At 45.5% G+C, this 21,158-nt stretch overlaps 1 protein-coding gene across 1 annotated transcript in view; it reads left to right on the top strand.

The window, feature by feature from the left end:
* The window catches only part of LOC144604296 (platelet-derived growth factor subunit A-like), a 61,481-nt gene that overhangs the window by 23,218 nt on the left and 17,105 nt on the right, over positions 1–21,158 (top strand). The window contains exon 4 of the mRNA XM_078418543.1: positions 6,838–7,025. Within this exon, the coding sequence (XP_078274669.1) occupies positions 6,838–7,025 (188 nt within the window). The remainder of the gene's footprint in view (positions 1–6,837; positions 7,026–21,158) is intronic.

Genomic DNA, 21,158 nt, shown 5'->3' with positions numbered 1-21,158 from the left:
TCCTTCAACAAACCTGCCCCAGTAAATTCCTTAAATTCAACTTCAAGTCCCAGCGTGCGACACAGAGTCTGAAGACTCATTGCCCTCCTGCAGAACTTGTTTATATCTGCACCCTTGTTTGCAGACACTCTGGATTGTTCAGTGTCAGCTCGAAAGATTTCCATTTGTTACGTTTGAGCAAACAATAACTGACTTCCAACGGTAGTCAGAACTGGGAGAGTTGCCCATCGTGGTCGATGATCAACTGGGATATAACTAAATGTCTACGATGTTTAATTCACTTACATGCTGGAACAGACCTTAGAGTGCATTTATTATACAGAAGTAGCATTTGACCTTTTTTGAAGCCTTTTATTCCCTGGAGTGCAGGAGGATGAGGGGTGATCTTATAGAGGTGTACAAAATCCCGAGAGGAATAGATTGGGTCAATGCACAGAGTCAAAACCCCTCTTTACCTGCATCAACTTATTACCTGCAGAAACAAGGAACTGCAGATGCTGGCTTACACAGGAAGTCCCACCTGCCTACATTTGGCCCATATCCCTCTAAAACTGTCCTATCCATAAACCTGTCTAAATGTTTCTTAAACATTGCGATAGTCCCTGCCTCAACTACCTCCTCCGGCTGCTCGTTCCATACACCCACCACCCTTTGTGTAAAAAAGTTACCCCTCAGCTTCCTGTTAAATCTTTCCCCCCATCACCTTAAACCCAGTTTCTCTGATTCTCGATTCCCCTACTGTGGGCAAGAAACTGTGCGTTTACCCGATCTGTTCCTCTCAGGATTTTGTACACCTCTGCAAGATCCTCCTGTGCTCCAAGGAGTAGAGTCCTAGCCTGCTCAACCTCTCCCTATAGCTCAGGCCCGCGAGTCCTGGCAACGTCCTCGCAAATCTTCTCTGTGCCCTTTCCAGCTTGACAACATCTTTCCTGTAACATGGTGCTCAAAACTGAACACAATACTCTAAATGTGGACTCTACAATGTCTTATATAACTGCGACATGACCTCCCAATATTCTTTAGGAGAATGACTGCAGATGCTGGTACAAATCAAAGGTATCACAAAATGCTGGAGTAACTCAGCAGGTCAGGCAGCATCTAGGAGAGAGGGAATGGGTGACGTTTCGAGTCGAGACCCTTCTTCGGACTGATGTCAGGGGGGCGGGACAAAGAAAGGATATAGGATATAGGAGACAGGAAGATAGAGGGACAACTGGGAAGGGGGAGGGGAAGAATGGGACAGAGGAACTATCTAAAGTTGGAGAAGTCAATGTTCTGATGCTGCCCAAGCGAAATATGAGGTGTTGTTCCTCCAGTTTCCGGTGGGCATCACTATGGCACTGGAGGAGGGCCATGACAGAAAGGTCAGACTGGGAGTGGGAGGGGGAGTTGAAGTGCTCAGCCACTGGGAGATCAGGTTGGTTAAGGTGGACGGTGTTGAGCGAAATGATCGCCGCACCTGTGTTTGGTCTCGCCGATGTAGAGAAGTTGACATCTGGAGCAGCGGATACAATAGATGAGGTGGCTGAGCACTTCAACTCCCACTCCCAGTCTGACCTTTCTGTCATGGGCCTCTCCACTGCCATAGTGAGGCCCACCAGAAATTGGAGAAACAGCACCTCATATTTCGCTTGGGCAGCTCACAGCCCAGCGGTATGAACATTGACTTCTTCAACTTTAAATAGTTCCTCTGTCCCTCTCTCCCCCTCCCCCTTCCAATCTGTCTTCCTGTCTCCACCTATACCCTTTCTTTATCCCTCCCCCCTGACATCAGTCTGAAGAAGGGTCTCGACCCGAAACGTCACCCATTTCCCTCCCAATATTCTATACTCATTACTCTGACTGATAAAGGCCTATGTGCCGAAAGCCTTTTTGACCACCCCATCTACCTGTGATGCCACTTTCAAGGAACTATGAACCTGCACTCCGAGATCCCTCTGCTCCACAACACTCCCGAGAGCCCTACCATTCACTGTGTAGGTCCTGCCCATGTTAGACTTTCCAAAATGCAACATCTCACATTTCTCTGTATTGAATTCCATCAACCATTCCTTGGCCCACCTGCTCAACAGATCACGATCCTTTTAAAGATCAAGTTAACTCTTAATTAGCCTGTGACATGGGTCAGTGGATTGCTCCGTGTAGAGGAGGGCAATGAGAGGGGTCTTTGCAAGGAAACGTTAAACAAACAAAAGCTGTGCATCGGGAGGGGGAGTGGGGATGTGAATGAGCAATGTTAGACATGTCAAAACTGAAACACTGGAGGGAGAACAATATGCTTTTATTTTCACTTGAGTTGGGGTGTGGAGGCAATCGACAGGCCTGTAAAAATGGCGTACTTAGTTCCGTTAGATGGACACTACTGCAAGTCAGGCACCTCCATCCTCGGTATGAATTCATGCCGACCATAACATAAGGCCCAGGCACAAAAGGACAGAGTGCCGGAGTAACTTAGCGGGTCGGGCAGCATCTCTGGGGAACATGGATAGGTGATGTTTGGGGTCGGAATCCTTCCTCAGTCTGGAGACTACCCCTCTCCCCCTCATCATAAGTCATTGTGGAAGTGCCCATTAGTGAATAAGTTTACTCAAGCAGGGAGTAAACCAAAGCATAACCCACCAGTAGATAACACTTGTAGAAATGTATATAGAGAGAGGAACAGACAGATGATTCATGGTGGGTCAGAAAGTGCATGGGTCTGTCTGAAGAAGGGTCCCGACCTGAACCTTCGTCTGTCCATTTACCTCCACATATGCCGCCTGACCTGCTGAGTTTCCTCCAGCAGATTGTCTTTTATCTTTAATCAGACTTGCTATAATTGGACCTTATCTTGCACTAAACATGATACCATTTATCTTGTATCTGTACACTGTGGTCAGCTCGATTGTAGTCTTTGCACTGACTGGATAGCACGCTACAAAAAATCTTTTCACTGTGACAATAAGCTCTTCTAAACTAAGCTTTGTAGGAAAATAACTGCAGATGCTAGTTCAAATAGAAGGTAGACATAAAACGCTGGAGTAACTCAGCGGGTAACTCAGCGAGTCAGGCAGCATCTCAGGAGAGAAGGAATGGGTGACGTTTCCGGTCGAGACCCTTCTTCAGACTAAAAGTAGGGTCTCGACCCGAAACGACACCCATTCCTTCTCTCCTTAGATGTTCCCTGACCCGCTGAGTTACTCCAGCATTTTGTGTGTACCTTAAACTAAGCTTTGGGTCAGTAAGTAAACTGCGGATTGCTGCAATGAACCAAAAGATCAATTTCTCCAACCGCAGAGTGTGTTGTTTATTATGAGTGACTCACTTTTCATTGTTTTTAAGGAGGATTGTAGTGATATGACAGAACACACACAGCCCTCTTGACTGCATAAGTTATGAATGCTAGGAATAATGCTAATTAGGTTAGGACTCTATTCCTTCGAGCGCAGGAGGATGAGGGGTGATCTCATAGAGGTGTACAAAATCATGAGAGGAATAGATCGGGTAAACACTAGAGTCTCTTGCCCAGAGGAGGGGACATAGGTTTAAGATGAGGGGGGAAAGATCTAATAGAAACCCGAGGGGTAACTTTGTCACACAGAGGGTGGCGGGTGTATGGAACGAGCTGCTGGAGAAGGTAGTTGAGGCAGATAGTATTGCAATGTTTAAGAAACAATTGGACAGGTAAATGGATAGGCCAAGTTTAGAGGGATACGGGCCAAAAGCAGGCAGGTGGGACTAGTGACGGTGGGACATGTTAGTTGGTGTGTGAAAGTTGGGCCGAAGAGCCTGTTTCCATATTGTATGACCCTATGACTCTATAATGATTTGTAAAATTTCTCGGACATAAAATGAGGTGTTATACCCCAAATAAAAACAGAAATGCTCAAAATATTTAGCAGATCAATTTGGTGTGTTACGTGCAGTTCTGCTTGACAGGAAGGATGTGAAGGCTATGGAGAGGGCGTGGAAGAGGTTTACCAGAATTCTGCCTGAATTAGAGGGTATTGGCCAGAAAGAGAGGGTGGACAGACTTGGATTGTTTTCTATGGAATGCCGGAGGTTGAGGGGAGACCTGAGAGAAGTATATAAAGTTATGAGGCATAGATAGGGTAGACAGTCAGAACCTTTTACCCAGGGTAGAAATGTCAAAAACAAGACGGCATAGTTTTAAGATGAGGGGGGCAAAGTTTAAAGGAGGATCGCAGGGCAAGGTTTTTATGCAGAGGGTGGTGGGTGTCTGGAACCATTTTAGGTGCATCGGAGGGGTGTTTTGATGGAGACAGATAAGTCCAGGGCAAGTTTTTACGCAGAGAGAACGTATTGCCTGGGGTGGTGGTGGTGGTGGAGGCAGATACGATAGTGGCTTAGATAGGTACATGGAAGTGCCGGGAATGGAGGGATATTGATCAAGTGCAGGTAGATGAGATCAGCTTGGCATTATGTTCGGCGTGGACTTTGTGGGCTGCACAGTGCTATGTTCTATGTCATGCAGCATCTCTGGAGAGACGGGTCGAATTAGTGTTTCACATTTGATGATGTTTCCTCTTAAACTCTTTCTCAATGTCCTCTGTTCAAACTCTGCTGGTGCAGCTGAGTAAATAGGGAAGTCCAATGTCAATGGCCAAGGTGAGATGCTGAGCTTGGGAAGCAAGGGAGGGAGGGAGGGAAGCTTGTGGCAACTTTCCTGCTGATGTCAGGACGGGTCGGCCCAGTGTGATATTGAGCCATGCAAGTTATGGAAGGAAGGCATTGCAGCCTTCCATGTCAAGGCTTTGACCATGTGGCACATGGTTCTTCTTTGGCTGCTCTTCACCCTGCCACGCTGTCTTAGAGTAAATAATTGTATTTGGGTTGAAACCAGGAAAAATAATTTTGCACTGAGGTTACAGACTGCAAAGTCATAAGAGTTGGATAACTTGGAAACAGGCCCATTGGCCCAGTAAACCCTTGCTTACATCACACACCCATGGTACAGGCAAATGGAACTAGCATCTTGGTCGGCATGGACTAGATGGTCCGAAGGGCCTGTTTGCGTGCTGTATGACGCTGACTCTCTGTAACTCTATTCCAATTTTATTCTTCCTGCATTCTCAACAACTCTACACTGATTCTACCACTGACTTACACACTAGAGGTAATCCAACCCAACAAACCTGGACATCTTTGGCAAGTGGAATGAAACCAGAGCATCTGTAACAGGTGGAGAACGTGCAAACTCCACACAAACAGCATTGGAAGTCAGGATTAAACTCGGGTCACTTGTGCCCTGAGGTGCCAGCTCTACTATTTGCTCCCGTGCCCTGCCCTAAAATATCAAATTCATAAATTCGTAAGTCATTGGAGTAGAAGTAGGCCATTGGGCCCATCATGTTCCCCTCTCAACCCCCCCATTCTCCTGCCTTATCCCCTTAACCCTTGACACCCTTACGAAGCATCAATAAAAGAGGCACAAAGTGCTGGTGTAACTCTGCGGGTCAGGCAGCATGTCTGGAGAAAATAAATAGATAGATGATGTTTCAGGTTGGGACCAGCCTTTAGTCTTCAGACTGAAGAAGGGTCCTGACCCAAAACGTCACCAATCCATTTTCTCCAGAGATGCTGCCTGAGCCGATGAGTTACTCCAGCATATTGTGTTCACCTGAATTTTATTTGATTTTCATTCAGCTGGTGGAGCTGCTGCCTCACAGCGCCAGAGACCAAGGTATGATCCTGATCTCAGGTGCTGTCTGTGTGGAGTTTGCATGCTTTCCCTTTGACCGTTTCCTCTGGGTGCTCTGACATCATCCCACATCCCAAAGACGTTCGGGTTTGTAGGTTAATTGGTCCTCTGTAAATCACCCCGAGTGTTTAGGGAGTGGAAGGGAAAATGGGATAACAGAAATGGTGTGAACGGGTGATCAATGGTTGGCGTGGACGGTGAGCCGAACTACCTGTTTCTGTGCTGTATTCTAAAAGTAAAACAAAACTTTTTTTTTGCACTAGTTTTGTTACATTTTTGTTGCACCAACAACTTTGGGGGTTTAATTTAGAGATCCAGCCGTTTCCATGTTGTATCATTAAACTATGCTATAACTAGGTTCACACACGATTGACGAGTTGGATACATGATGTTTTTTTAGATTTTTAGATTTAGAGATACAGCGCAGAAACAGGCCCTTCGGCCCACCGGGTCTGCGCTGCCCAACGATCCCCGCACACCAACACCATCCTACACCCACTAGGGACAATTTTTACATTTGCACAGCCAATTAACCTACATACCTGTACGTCTTTGGAGTTTGCTCTCCAGTCTCAAATCTGCCTTCGCACCAAGCCACTGTTTGTGGGAAGGAGCATGGAAAAAGGAAGGGATAAACTGGAAAAACAGTTAATGAATGGGCGCCCCAGTAGCTCAGCATGTCTTAGACCTCCAGAGACCCGGGTTCGATCCTGTGACCGTGTGGGTTTTCTCTGGGTTGTCCAGATTCCTCCCACATTCCAAAGACGTACAGGTTTGTAGATTAATTGGCTTCAGTAGAATTGTCCCTGGAGCGTAGGTGTACGGGGGATTGCTGGTCGGCGCGGACTCGGGGGTCGAAGGGCCTGTTTCCGCACTGTATCTCCAAAACTACGAAACTAATAAATGAATAACCAGATGAAAAAAAGTTTTCAGCACTTTTTTCCAAATAAGCTTTGATGACTAATTTCTCCTCTGTGCACTTGGAATTCACATTTTGTTGGTGTTGAAACGAGGGTTGCAAGATTTGAATGCTTTCTCTGTTTATGAAGAAAAAACGTCTCGAGAGTTCAAAGGAAATTGTCTTTTACAGTTTGATTTGTGCCAGCACTGAAAGCCACTTTGTTGAAACTTTTCAGAAGAAGCTGTTCCTGCAGTGTGCAAAACGAGGACTGTCATTTATGAGATACCTCGCAGTCAGATAGATCCGACGTCTGCCAACTTTCTAATATGGCCCGCGTGCGTGGAAGTCCGACGCTGCACAGGCTGTTGCAATACTGGCAGCGTGAAGTGCCAACCGTCTCGGATACATCACCGCAGTGTCAAGGTGAGGAAACAAAACAAAACAAAAAATCTCTGCACAGCCCCCCCTCCGCGATTGAATTCCACTCACCCGTAATCTCATCCTGGGCTGTTGGAGGAGGGGAGCGGGGAGGGAAAATTGGACCCAGTCCACGTTGGCATGGGGTGTGCGAAAAATAGTTTGACTTCATCTTGTCCATCTTGTAATAAGTCTAAAAGCAATTTTAATTGGTTCCTTTAAGGTCTGGAGAATACATTTTTGAAAAAAAATAAACAAAGATACAGTCTGTCTGTTTTTGGCAGAGGGAAAATGTATGGAAAATAGATCATTTATTCGCTACAGTAGTTTAGCTGAAGAGGAGGGGTAGAGAAATCTTAGACATTTGAACGGCATTTTATGTAATAAAATGAATTAACTTTACGTTTTTGACCATGAAACAGTAGTTTTTATGGTGTTGCCATCAATATTAGTGAATTGCAAAATCATTATATTAATGTGGTAATCATATAGTTGATGACATTGGGACAAGATATTTAACATTTGAAATGTGAATTATTCAACATCAGGGTAGAACACAAAGTCCATTGTGCAATTTTTTTCAAACAGACCACTTTTTCTAATGGAGATGGCAGGAGGGAGAAAGTATTTATTTGTGTTTTTTCTGATGATATATTACAACATGGCCTTTGATGTAATTAATTGTGTTCAGATTTGAATGGAAGCATTTCTTTCTTTTTTGAAAATGTATTTCTTGATGAATGGTTCTATTTGTCAGAACTGGGCGATTCTCTGCAAGTGCAAAGAGACGGTAGTTTCCATGACACATGGCTCAGAAACAGTTGCGAATGAGGGTCACATCTGTGTGCGAGCTCAATTTTCTTAGTGACCCAGTCAATTACTTGTAACTGAATAAAATTAGCAACATCATTAAAAGACTCAATTTTGTACAGTTAGTGGCTTAGAGAGATTAGAACTGTTCAGAGGGCTTGTCAAAGCTTCTGAAGCAACAGTTTAGTTTCGTTTAGAGACACAGCGTGGAAACGGTGGGGCGGCACGATTGGGCAGCGGTAGAGTTGCTGCCTCACAGCGCCAGAGACCCGGGTTCGATCCTGACCGTGGGTGTTATCTGTACGGACTTTGTACGTTCTCCCCGTGACCTGCATGGGTTTTCTCCGGCTGCCCCGGTTTCCTCGCAAACTCCACAAAGATCCACAGGCTAGTCGGTCAATTGGCTTGGTTTCAAATATAAAATTGTCCCCAGTGTGTGTAGGATTGTGGTAATGTGCGGGACTGGCTGGTCTGTGCTGTAAGGCAGCAACTCCACTGGCATCCTTTTTTTCTTGTCTTTGGGATGTGGGAGAAAACCAAAGCAGCCACGGGAGTCAAGGGCAGCACGGTGGCGCAGCGGTAGAGCTGCTGCCTCACAGCGCCAGAGACCCAGGTGACCGCGTGGGTTTTCTCCCTGTGCTCCAGTTTCCTCCCACATCCCAAAGACATTCAGGTTTGGAGGTTAACTGGCTTTGGTGAAAATGGTAAATTGTCCCTCGTGTGTAAGATAGTGGATAGTGTTAGTCGCTTGCCGGCGCGAACTCGGTGGGCCAAAGATCCTGTTTGTGCACTGTATCTCTAAAGTAAAGTAAAAGAAGCCTACGCAGTCACAGGGAGAATGTGAAATCTCCACCCAGACAGCACCCCGGGTCAGCATGGAACCGGGGTCTCTGGTGCTGGGAGGCAGCTGCTCTACCCGCTGCACCACTTACCAGATATTTTCATCAAGCCATTGAACAGGTTGTTTAATTTTGGGGCAACACCTGTTACTCAACTAAGTAATTAGAAGATCTCCCAGGCTTCAACAAGCTGGTTTTATCAAAGGGCCACCATAATTTATTTCATTACTTGACTTTTAATGCCCCAAATATCACGGTGGATTTAAACACGTGTTTCTAGATCAACAGTCAAGAAAAATGGCCACCATGGTGGGCATACAGGGAACTGTAGATGTTGGTTTAGAAAAAAAGACACAAAGTGCTGGAGTAACTCAGCAGGTCAGGCAGTGATTTTGGTCAAGAAACGCTGCTTGACCCGCTGAGCTCCTCCGGCACTTTGTGTTCTGTGCAAGATTCCAGCATCTGCAGTTCTCTGTGACTCCATAACCGGCTAAATCCCATTCATGGGTGTGTCAGGCTTATTGGACGAATAATCTGGGTGTCCGGAACGATGATCTGAAAATGCAAGTTCAACTTGCTGGGAAATTTAACTTAAATTAAGTTTCATCCAAAATGAAAACAAAAGTTTGACCATCAAACATTAGGCCGTTGTAAAAAAGACATCATGTTCACAAATAATTTATGGTGGTGCAGGGGTAGAGTTGCTGCCTAACAGCACCAGAGACCCGTTTTTGATGTTGACTACGAGTGCTGTCTGTACGGAGTTTGTACGTTCACACTGTGACCGCGTGGGTTTTCTCCGACTGCTCAGGCTTCCTCCCACATTCTGAAGATGTGCAGATTTGTAGGTTAATTGGGTTTTGCAAATTGTCCCCAGTGTGTAGGATAGAACTAGTGTAAGGTGATCGATGGTCAGCATGGACTCGGTGGGCCGAAGAGTCTCTGTCCATGCTGTACTTCTCAATTAAACTAAATTAAACTAATTGGGGAGATAATTCCGCTTCGCTTATCTGATCAGGTCTATGTGCGACTTCAATCCAACAAGTGTTTGATTCTCAATTGCCCACTGAATAGTCTTTCAATTCTAAGGGATTTGGGGGTGGAGAAGTGATATTGATCTTGCCAGTGACACCCACATGCTTAGAGTGAATAGGATTTCAAAAATAAATGCTCAGACATACTAAAGAGAAGACGTACTGTCTTTGTGGGCAAAATGTCGGAGGTTGCCTTACTGGCTGAGTGTTCTACACAGTAGAAACAAAGAACTGAAGATGCTGGTTTATACCAAAGATAGACACAAAATGCTGGAGTAACTCAGTAGGTCAGACAGCATCTCTGGAGAAAAAGGATGGGTGACGTTTCAGGCCAAGTCAGGTTCTACATTGTGTTTCACCAAAGCATTTGCCGATAAATTGGTGATCTGATGTGTTGAACAGGTTATACCTGTCGTGCTATTGGAAAAGAGGGCGGCACGGTAGCACAGCTGGTAGAGCCGCTGCCTCACAGCGCCAGAGACCCGGGTTCGATCCTGACCTCGGGTGTAGTTTGTGTGAGTTTGCACCTTCTTCCAGCGACCGCGTGGGTTTCTCCTGGGTACTTTGGTTTTCCTCACATCCCAAAGACGTATGTGTTTGTGGCTTAATTGGTCTCTGTAATATTGCCCCTAATGAGAAAGGTAGAAGTAGTGTGAATGGGTGATTGATGGTCGGCCTGGCCTCGGTGGGCCTATTTCCATGCTGTATTTGTAAAAAGTAAAGCTAACAAAAAACTGAAAGTCACTAAGAGAGATTGCAAAATTGAGACAACCTTATCTAAAAATGATTATTGTGGTTTACTGCCTTAAAAAGTTAGATGGCATTAAGTAAGATTGAAAAATTTGGGCATTCTTGAGTGAGGCCACACACAAATTGGAAGAACAGCACCTCAGATTTTGCATGTGTAGCTTACAAACCCGGGTATGAACGTTAAATTCGCCAATTTTTGATAATTTATACAAATAAGCTGGGTCGAAACTGTCCCTGAATCTGGAGGCATGTGTACTCAGACTTCTGTACCTCTTGCCTGATGGGAGAGGGGAGAAGAGGGAGTGGCCGGGGTGAGACTGGTCCTTGATTATGCTGGTGGCCTTGCCGAGGCAGGGTGAGGTGCAAATGGAGTCAATGGAAGGGAGGTTCGTTTACGTGATGGTCTGGGCTGCATCCACAACTCTTTGCAATTTATTGCAGTCTTGGGTGGAGCTGTCCCCAAACCATCCTGTGATGTATCCCGATAAAATGGTCTTTACGATGCATCTGTAGAAGTTGGTGAGAGTAGTTGGGCACATGCCAAACTTCCTACGCTTTCTAAGTAGAGGCGTTGGTGTGCCCTCTTGGCCATTGCTTCAATATGGGTGGTCCAGGACAAGTTGTTGGAGATATCTACTCCTAGGAATTTGAAACTTTCAACCATCTCTACTTCAGTGCCATCAATGCAAACCGGGGTATGTGTACCACTTCACTTCCTGAATTTGACCATTAACTCCGTTGTCTACGTGTAAATGGAATCAATGGGAGGGTGGTTAGTTTCTGTGATGGTCTGGGCTGCGTCCACAATTCTCTGCAATTTCCTGCGGTCTTGGATGGAACTGTTCCCAAACCATGCTGTGATGCACCCCGATAAAATGCTTTCTACGACGGATCTGTGATATAGATGAAGGTCATGCCTGGTCCAAATTTCCTTCAGTATTTAATGAATGAACAGATTACATATTGAGGACCTTGTCACGTGTGAAATACACTAGAAACATTACATCACCATTGGAATGAACTACGACAAGGATTGCCTGGTCCAATTTCCTGTTGGGTGGAACTTCAATAGAAAATAGAAGACTAACATCTCAAAACATTTCCAAAGCCAATTTACTCTCACACACACACACACAAAAATTGGCACAAATTGAGCTTTTCCCTTCTATGTTCTGGGATATTGTATTTGGCCTTAACACCAATGACCTTAGGCGGGGTATATCCCAACTCAGTCAGAAACTATTCACCTTGTCCTGAAATGCCTATGGGTGGTGCAGCGGTAGAGTTGCTGCCTTACTGCACCAGAGACCCAGGTAGATCCCTGTGACCACGTGGGTTTTCACTGTCCGATCCTGATTAAGGGTGCTCACTTTACGGAGTTTACATGTTCTCCCTGTGACTCTCAGGTTTTTTTGCCGGGTGCTCCAGTTTCCTCTCACATCCCGAAGACATGCAGGTTTGTAGGTTAATTGGCCTCTGGAAATTGTCCCTTATGCAGAATAGAAATGGTGTGAAAGGGTGATCGCTGGTCGGTGTGGACTCGGTGGGCTGAAAGGCCTAAGGGCCTGAATCCATGCTGGAACTCTAAATTAATGTCCTCTAAGACCCTGCCAAGATGCCTCATAAGTTTAGTTTAGTTTAGAGATACAGCGCGGAAACATGCCCTTCTGAATCCGCACCGACCAACGATTAAAACCGCCCTACACACGCCAGGGACAATTTTACGTTCATACCAAGCCAGTTAACCTGGAGTGTGGGAGGAAACCAAAGATCTCGGAGAAAATCCACGCAGGTCACGGTGAGAACGTACAACTTCCATGCAGACATGCACCCATAGTCAGTATCGTACCCGTGTCTCTGGCGCTGTGAGGCAGTAGCACTACCGCTACGCAACCGTGTCGTTCGTGAGTCAAAGGAGCAGAAATAGGTCATTTGGTCCATCGAGTCTACTCTGCAGTTCAATCATGGACGATCTATCTTTTCCTCTCAACCCCATTCTCCTGCTTTCTCCCCATAACCCTTGACACCCGTACAAATCGATTCATTCATGTGAAAGATAGCCGCAAAGGTGCATAAACATGGAGAGCTATTCCAGGATCATTTGGTGCCTTTTGAAAAAGGAGGAAAAGCATTTGGCGAGTTAACCTTGACAGAAATCCAACTCATTTTATTTTTTATGCACAGAACAATGAAATAGAAATCCCAGGGTAAAATGTGTCCGGTTTCCTTAGCTACCACCTGTGTTATAAGGGAAGGATGGGAGGAGTGGCAGATTGTTCAGCGAGATACAGCTTTTGGATTTGTGTTGTAATATAATTTAGTGGTATGTGCTTTGTGCAGTAAATTCTGCCAGAAACACTGACCAACCATATTTGCACACTTCTTTCTGCTAACTCTGTAAGCTGCTTTGGCCCCCATATCTGAGGAAAGGTGTGCTGGCTTTGGAGAGGGGCCAGAGGAGGTTTAGTTTAGAGATGGCGTAGAGAATCAGTGCGGTAATAGCCCCTTCGGCTCACCGAGTCCGTGCCGACCAGTGGATTCCTGTACGCTAAAGATAGACACAAAAAGCTAGAGTAACTCAGCGGGACAGGCAGCATCTCTGGAGGGGAATGGGTGAGGTTTCGGGTTGAGCCCCTTCTTCAGATGTGTCCTGTACACTACCTCTATCCTACACACTAGGGATAGTGACAATTTACAATTTTTACCAAAGCCAAATTAACCTCTAAACCTGTAAGGGTTTGGAGTGGGGAGGAAACCGGAGCACCCACGTGGTCCAGGGGAGAGCATACAAACTCAGTGCAGACAGCATCCACAGCCAGGATTGAACCTGGGCCTCTGGTGCTGCTTCACAGTGCCAACCCAATCATCCCCGGTTTACGAGAATGATGGGCTATGGGCCTGAACTCGCTGGAGTTTAGAAGGTTGGGGTTTGGGGGGGGGGGGGGGGGGGGTTCAGTGACACTTTCTGAATGATGAAAGGCCTGGATAGAGTTGATGGGGAGAGAATGTTTCCAATAGTAGGAGAGACTAGGACCAGAGGGCACAGCCTCAGAATAAGATGATGTACCTTTAGAATGGAGACCAGGAAATTTTTCTTTAGCCACAGGGTGGTGAATCTGTGGAATTCATCGCCACAGATGGCGGTGGATGACAAGTCTTTGGGTATTTTTAAAGCGGAGATTGATAGGATTAGTAACGGCGTCAAAGGTTACGGGGAGAGGGCAGGGGAATGGGGTTGAGAGGGAAAACAAGATTAGCCATGATTGAATGGCGAAGCAGACTCAATGGGCCGAATGGTCTAATTCTGTTCCTATGTCGTATGAGCTTCAGGTCTAACAGAGTGATCCGCCTACATTACATTGATGGTTTCACTTAGCTATGTGCCCACGTTGTGAGTATGACAGGCTGCATGGTGGCACAGTGGTAGAGATGCTGCCTTACAGTGCCAGGGACCCGAGTTCGATCCTGACTACGGGTGCTGTCTGTACAGAATTTGTACCTTCTCCCTGTGGCAGCGTTAGTTTTCACCAGGTTCTCCAGTTTCCTCCCACACCAGAGACGTGTAGGCGTGCAGGTTAATTAGTTTCTGTAGATTGCAAATTATCCCTAGTGTGTAGGATAGTGATAGTACAGGGTGATCGCTGATCGGCGAGTGGACTCGGTGGGCTGAAGGTCCTGCTTCCGTGCTGGCTCTCCAAAGTCTAAAGGTTTACCGATTAAATTCTACAGCCTGTTACTCTGAAGAGCTAATCACTGTGCACATGATTAGACCCTGCTAACCAAAGATCTAAAAACGCTGCCCTTTCAGTGCCTGCGAAAGCCCTGACCAACAACTTGACTTCAGTTGTTAATTATAGTCTCCTTTGCAGTAGCAGGTGTTTCGGAGCACATATTTCAGGAATTTTATTGTGTTTTGCTTTGCTTTGACTTGTAAAATGAACTGTCTGAAGTTCTATATAAATCTTCTTCCTCAAAACAGCTTTGCCCAAAGGGAATATAAGTGTTTCTCTGTTTTGAGTTGTAGTGTAGGTAGATGACATTTTCTGACTGACAGCATTCTTGCATTCAAGATCTATGCTGAGAACTCTGCACCATGTGATATAATGTTTAAACAAAGTGATCTTTTATTAAAAGCTGAAAATAGGCACTTGATTCTTGGCTTGAGAGCAGAGAAGATTTACGAGGATGATGCCAGGACTCGATGGCCTGAGCTTTAGTGAGTGCAGGAGGATGAGGGGTGATCTCATAGAGGTGTATAAATTCATGAGAGGAATAGATCGGGTGGACGCACAGAGTCTCTTGCCCAGAGTAAGGGATTCGAAAACCAGAGGGCATACATTTAAGGTGAAGGGGGAAAGATTTTATAGGAATCTGAGGGGTAACATTTTCACACAAAGGGTGGCGGGTGTATGGTTTAGTTTAGTTTAGTTTATTGTCACATGTATCGAGGTTGAGTGAAAAGCTTTTTAGTTGTGTGTTATCAGCAGGAAGACTGTACATGATTGCAATGAAGCCGTCCACAGTGTACAGATACAAGATAAAGGGAATAACGTTTAGTGCAAGATATACTGCCAAAGTCAAGTCAAGTCAAGTTTATTTGTCACACACAAACCTTTCCTATCCATGAACCTGTCCAAATGTCTTTTAAGTGTTGTTATAGTACCAACCTCAACTACATCCTCTGGCAGCACGTTCCATATACCCACCGCCCTCTGTATGAAAAAGCTACCTCTCGGGTTCCTGTTAAATCTTTCACCCCCCCCCCCCCCCCCTCACCTGAAACCTATGTCCTCTGGCTCTTGATTCCCCTCATCTGGGCAAGAGACACTGTGCGTTTACCCAATCTATTCCTCTCATGATTTTGTACACCTCCCCCCTCACCTTAAACCTATGTCCTCTGGTACTTAATTTCCCTACTGTGGGTAGAAGACTCTGTGTAAACATAAAAGATTCACCCTATCTATTCTCCTCATGATCTTGTACACCTCTAAACCTCCTAGAGGCTGATACACAATAAAGGTTCAGATCTCTTTTGTTGAATCAGTTAGTTTTATTGACACTTATGACACAGAAGGAGTATCTTTGGTTCACGGTGAACAAGCAAAGCTATTTAGACTAATCCCACTTCTCAGCCCTTGTACATTAAAGTGCACATTCAGGAACCTTTTAAGTGTGATGAGTGTATCTGCCTCCACAACTCTTTGAACCTAGGGAACTCCAGATGCCTATCTTTCTTCAGATGAAGAACTGTTTCCTCTGCTCCCCACTAATCCCTGGCCTGTTATCTTAAATCTATGCCTTACCGCTATTGATTTTCCTGCTGAACGGAATGAATCTTTTGTGCTTATGCTGTCGAGGTCCTTCATAATTTTACACACCTTGATTACACCTTTTATCTGCTCCCATTGGGCTGTATAAAACAGCCCCATTATCTTTCCGCATAATATTTTAAGCATCCCAGGCTGAGTGCGTGGAACTGTGGGCAGAATAAATTGGGATTAGTGTAGGATCAGTCAGTATAAATGGGTGCTGAAGAGTTGCACTCGATGTGCTGAAGGGCCTGTTTGGTGCTGTACATTTCTCTGGCTGCCTCGATCTCCCCTCTGTTGTGCCTCTCTGCTACATAGAGTAACAAATATAGTAAATAAAGGCAGAGTGGTGCAACTGTAGAGCTGCTGCCTTGCAGCGCCAGAGACCCGGGTTCGATTGTGACTCAGGGAGCTGTCTGTGCGGAGTTTGCACGTTGCCCCTGTGACCACGTGGGTTTTCTCCGGGTGCTCCGGTTTCGTTCCACACTCCAAAGACATGCAGTGTAGGTTAATTGGCTTCTGTAAATTACCCCTAGGGTGAATGGAGTGGATGAGAAAATAGGGGTAAGACCGGACAAGTATAGGGGTGTGAACTTGGTGGGCCGAAGGGCCTGTTCCCACGCCTCATCTCTAAACTATACTAAACCTCTCTCTTTGCCCCTTCGGATGAAAGATTCGGACCCAAAACGTGAGCTGCTTCACTTTCCCCAGAGGTCGCCTCAGTGTTTCCAGCAGTTACTGTTTATATTTCTGATTTCCAGCACCTGCAATCCTTTTGATTTTCATTTACAGTGAGAAATCTGTTCTCCATTGACACATCGGTGAAATTCTTTCAAGTCCCGCGTGTGCTGGGCTTGGATTAATTCGATAGCAGGCGTCTTCTTGGAAGATCAAGGGTTAATGGCCTTAGCACACCGCGCGCACCGGTTGGAAACAAATTAAAGGGAAAAGCAGATAAATTCAGGAGAAGTGATTAGGTGAAAGCAAGGCTTTTAAGACCGTGGATATTTGAAGGAAGGGAAAAATATTAGGGAAGGCTGGAATTTACGATAAAGCATGAGAAGATGTGACACATCTTGTGGTGATATTTTTAGGACGATGTTTGCAGCCGGGCAAGATGCATCAAACAACATTCAAGGCAGCAACTATAAAAGCACATAAATAACTTGATTGTCCTTGTTCTGCTGACTGCTTCTTAAACATTCATCTCCCCCACACCCGCCCAAAGAAATCACTCGAGTAGTTTCATAAACTCTGCAGCCAGTTTGGATTGATTCTTAGCTCAGTGTCAGCTTTGAAAGCACACAGAAACGTTGTAGATTGTAACGAAACTCCAAGCCAAATTCCTTAATAATTAAAATTGAGACCTGCCAAGCCCACACATTATCAGCGCACATGCACATACCAAATCTTACACGCACGCAGATAGCCGGAGCAGAACTGAGACACTGGCAGACAAGCCCCTGCTTCCATTTGCTCCACTCCATCAAGAGCAGCAGGTTTAGGGTCTTGAGGGGCCGAAGAAAGGGAGGAATTTGCAAAAAGCAAAGCTAATGCAACAGCTAAAATCCGAAAAACCTTGCATTTAAACCTCAGACAATTGCTTAAAACCATTAGCAGCTTAAAGCCTGCTTTACTGCTCAAGGCTATCTCAGAGGCATTGAATGTTCAGTGTAGAGTACAAGTTCTGAATACCTTCTGGGTTTTTTTCTTTGAACTAAAGATTGCGGCTTCAGACGCGCAAATTGTTCAAATTACACAGCCCAATGACTTGTAAGCTTGGTGCGATTGTGTGCGTGCATATGTGTGCGTGTGTGTATGCGTGTGGGCTCGTTGTTGTCTGTGTGTGAATATCGAAATATACATATGTTTGTGTGTTTCCTTGTGTCTATGCATATATCTATGTATATTTATACATAGAAACATGCAAACATGTGTATGTGTTTATATATATACACACACCCATGTGTTTGTATGGGTCTACGTATATACATATCTCTTGTATATGTCTATGTGTATAGCCCTGTGTTCAATCCTGGCTACAAGTGTTTCCAGTATGGAGTTTGTACGTTCTCCCCGTGACCACGTGGGTTTTCTCTGGGTCTCTGGTTTCCTCCTACATTCCAAAGACGTGCAACTTTGTAGGTTAATTGGCTTCAGTTAATTGTTCCCAGTGTGTGGGATAGAACTAGTCTGCGGGTGACCACTGGTCGGCATGGACCCGGCGGGCCGAAGGGCCTATTTCCACGCTGTATCTCTGAACTAAACTAAACTAGTTCAATTAGTTTAATTCTCCCATTTAAGTGTGCCATAAGCACCAAGTCTTAGCAGACTTAAACCATGGTTGATCATATATCTTAGTTTTTTGTCCCACAGTCACAATCAGTTTTCCCTGCAATGGAATATTGTGAATTATTACCCTTTGTGTATTAAAGGACACAATGTGCTGGAGTAACTATTGGAGAAGTTATTAGTAATTAGTACAGGCATCATAGGTTATGGGGAGAAGGCAGGAGAAAGGGGTTAGGAAGGAGAGATAGATCAGCCATGATTGAATGGCGGAGTAGACTTGATGGGCCCAATGGCCTAATTCTACTCCTATTACTTATGTTCCTTATGAAGAAGGGTCCCGACCCGAAGCATCACTTATCCATGTTCTCCAGAGATGCTGCCTGATCCGCTGAGTTACTTCATCACTTTGTCTGCTTTTGTGTGCACCAGCATCTGCAGTTCCTTGTTCCTACCATTTGGATAGTTTAGTGTAGATATACAGCATGGAAACAGGCCGTTCGGCCCGCTAGGTGAATGCCTATCATCGATCGCCCTGCAATACTAGTTCTATGCTATTCCACTGCCTACACATTTGGGGCAGTTTTACAGACCAATTCACTTGCAGAAGACAGACGCAAAATGCTGGAGTAATTCAGCGGATCAGGCAGCATCTCTGGAGAAAAAGAATAGGTGACATTTCGTGTTGGAACCCTTCTTCCGACCTCGTCGACCATTGATCACCCATTCACACTACTGTTTTATTCCCACTTCCACATCCACTACCGACACACTAGGGGCGATTTACAGAGCGGGCCGATTAACCTACAAACCTGCATGTCTTTGGGATGTGGGAGGAAACCGGAGCACCCGAGGGAGACGGTCACAGGGGGAATGTGAAAACTCCACACACACACTCACACAGACAGCACCCGAGATCAGGATCGAACCCGTGTGCACGGCGCCGCGAGGTAGCAGCTCTACCAGCTGCGCCACTGTGCCGTACGTTATTGGGAGGAATGAACCTTGTGCGAAATATTGGTGCCAAATACATTTATAGGTCCAACATAACTTCTTCCATCTATGATTTTAACTAATGGCAGCTTATTGCGTACTTGCATGCGCACTTGCATGGAGAATAAGAGTGGATTAATGACTGACAGTACATTCTCAATGAAACATCTGCTGAATGATGCAGCAAAGTAATGAATGTGTTCAGAACATATTAGGTTATTGTACTTAGCTTTTGCAAACATTTTCCAGTCAGACAGTGTTTCAGTAAACCCGTGTCTCGAGTTACTGGCACTGAGTTAATGGTCAGCCATGCTTCATTCTGCAGCAAATGCTACTAAGATAATTGGAATTTAGCCTTTTAACACTGTCTGGAAAAAAAGGATGGATTAATCTTTTTTTTTTATGTGGTTATGGGCTAATAATCTGTCATGGGAAGTTTGCTAAAACTTCACAGGGCAGTTTTAAGTAACAATTGGGAATACCGCAGGATTTGGTTGAAAGGGCAGCTCTGGGTGCTTTTATTTTGTAAACACTAGATCCAAAGGAAGATTTAGTATTATTTCTACTCTCTGCTCAGATTAGTTAGGGTTATGCATTCGTTGATCCGCTGGTTCAAAGCTTGCTTCTGCACCTGCCCAGAGCCTCAACAGCTGGACACAGATCCCCGACTAAACTCCCTCCACGTATCACGGCATGCTTTGGGAACAGCTCCGTCCAAGACCATAAGAAATTGCAGAGAGTTGTGGACGCAGCCCATACCATCAAGCATACCGACCTCCCTTCCATCGACTCCATCTACACTTCACGCTGCCTCGGCAAGGCCACCAGCATGATCAAGGACTAGTCTCACCCCGGTCGGTCACTCCCTCTTCTCCCCTCTCTCATCCAGCAAGAGGTACAGAAGTGTGAAAATCCACACCTCCAGATTCAGGGACAGTTTAGATTTAGATTTTTAGATTTAGAGATACAGCGCGGAAACAGGCCCCTCGGCCCACCGAGTCCGCGTCGCCCAGCGATCCCCGCACATTAACACTATCCTACACACACTAGGGACAATTTTTACATATTACCCAGTCAATTAACCTACGTACCTGTACATCTTTGGAGTGTGGGAGGAAACCGAAGATTTCGGAAAAAACCCACGCAGGTCACGGGGAGAACGTACAAGCTCCGTACAGACGGCGCCCGTAGTCAGGATCGAACCTGAGTCTCCGGCGCTGCATTCGCTGTAAGGCGGCAACTCTACCGCTGCGCCACCGTGCCGCACGGTACTACTTTTGGAAGTCTAATTCGCTGTTGGGTGTAGCCCAGCCTAAAATTCGGTAACATTATAGCCTAGAAGTTAGATTATATCTCCGGATGCAGGGACAGTTTGTTCCCCACTGTTATCAGGCAACTAAACCAACCTATCACCAACTAGAGAGCAGCCCTGACCGACCATCTACCTCATTGGAGACCCTCGGACTATCTTTAATTGAACTTTACTGGGCTTTGTATTGCACAAGACGTTATTCCCTTTACCCTGCATCTATACACTGTGGACGGCTTGATTGTAATCACGTATAGTCTCTCCTCCGAGTGAATAACACACAACAAAAATGCTTTTCACTGTACCTAGTACCAAACTAAAAAATGCTCTGACCATATCACAGCTCCATAATTCTTTGTTTATTCGTTTATATTGCAGCACCACAGACTCGATCTTACTTTAGACTAGTGCTAAGCAAGTGTGTCAATAATCTTCACACAGTTCTGTCTCTCGCACCTTGCGTCCAAGTTGCTTGCTGCTGGCTTCGAAGGGCTGTGGTTCAAATGCGTGCAAATGGGCCCAGGCCACTCTGCCAACTATGATTGTTGATGCTACAGATTTCAGTATTGTTGAGCATAGACGATTATACAGCAGGGTCACAGGCCATTCAGCCACCCCCACCATTCTCCACTCTTCTCACCCAAATCTCTCCGCTGTTACCTACACCCAAGTATGCTTGTCCAGCCTCCCCTTACATCCAACTGCAGTATTTATTGTAGTGCACTATGTTCACATATTCCGTCGTGCTGCTGCAAGCAAGAATTTCATTGTTCTATGTGGGACATATGACAATCAAACACTCTTGA

This window comes from Rhinoraja longicauda, chromosome 21, assembly GCF_053455715.1.
Source record: "Rhinoraja longicauda isolate Sanriku21f chromosome 21, sRhiLon1.1, whole genome shotgun sequence".
Lineage (NCBI taxonomy): Eukaryota > Metazoa > Chordata > Chondrichthyes > Rajiformes > Arhynchobatidae > Rhinoraja > Rhinoraja longicauda.
This window is presented reverse-complemented; position numbering and strand designations above follow the sequence as displayed.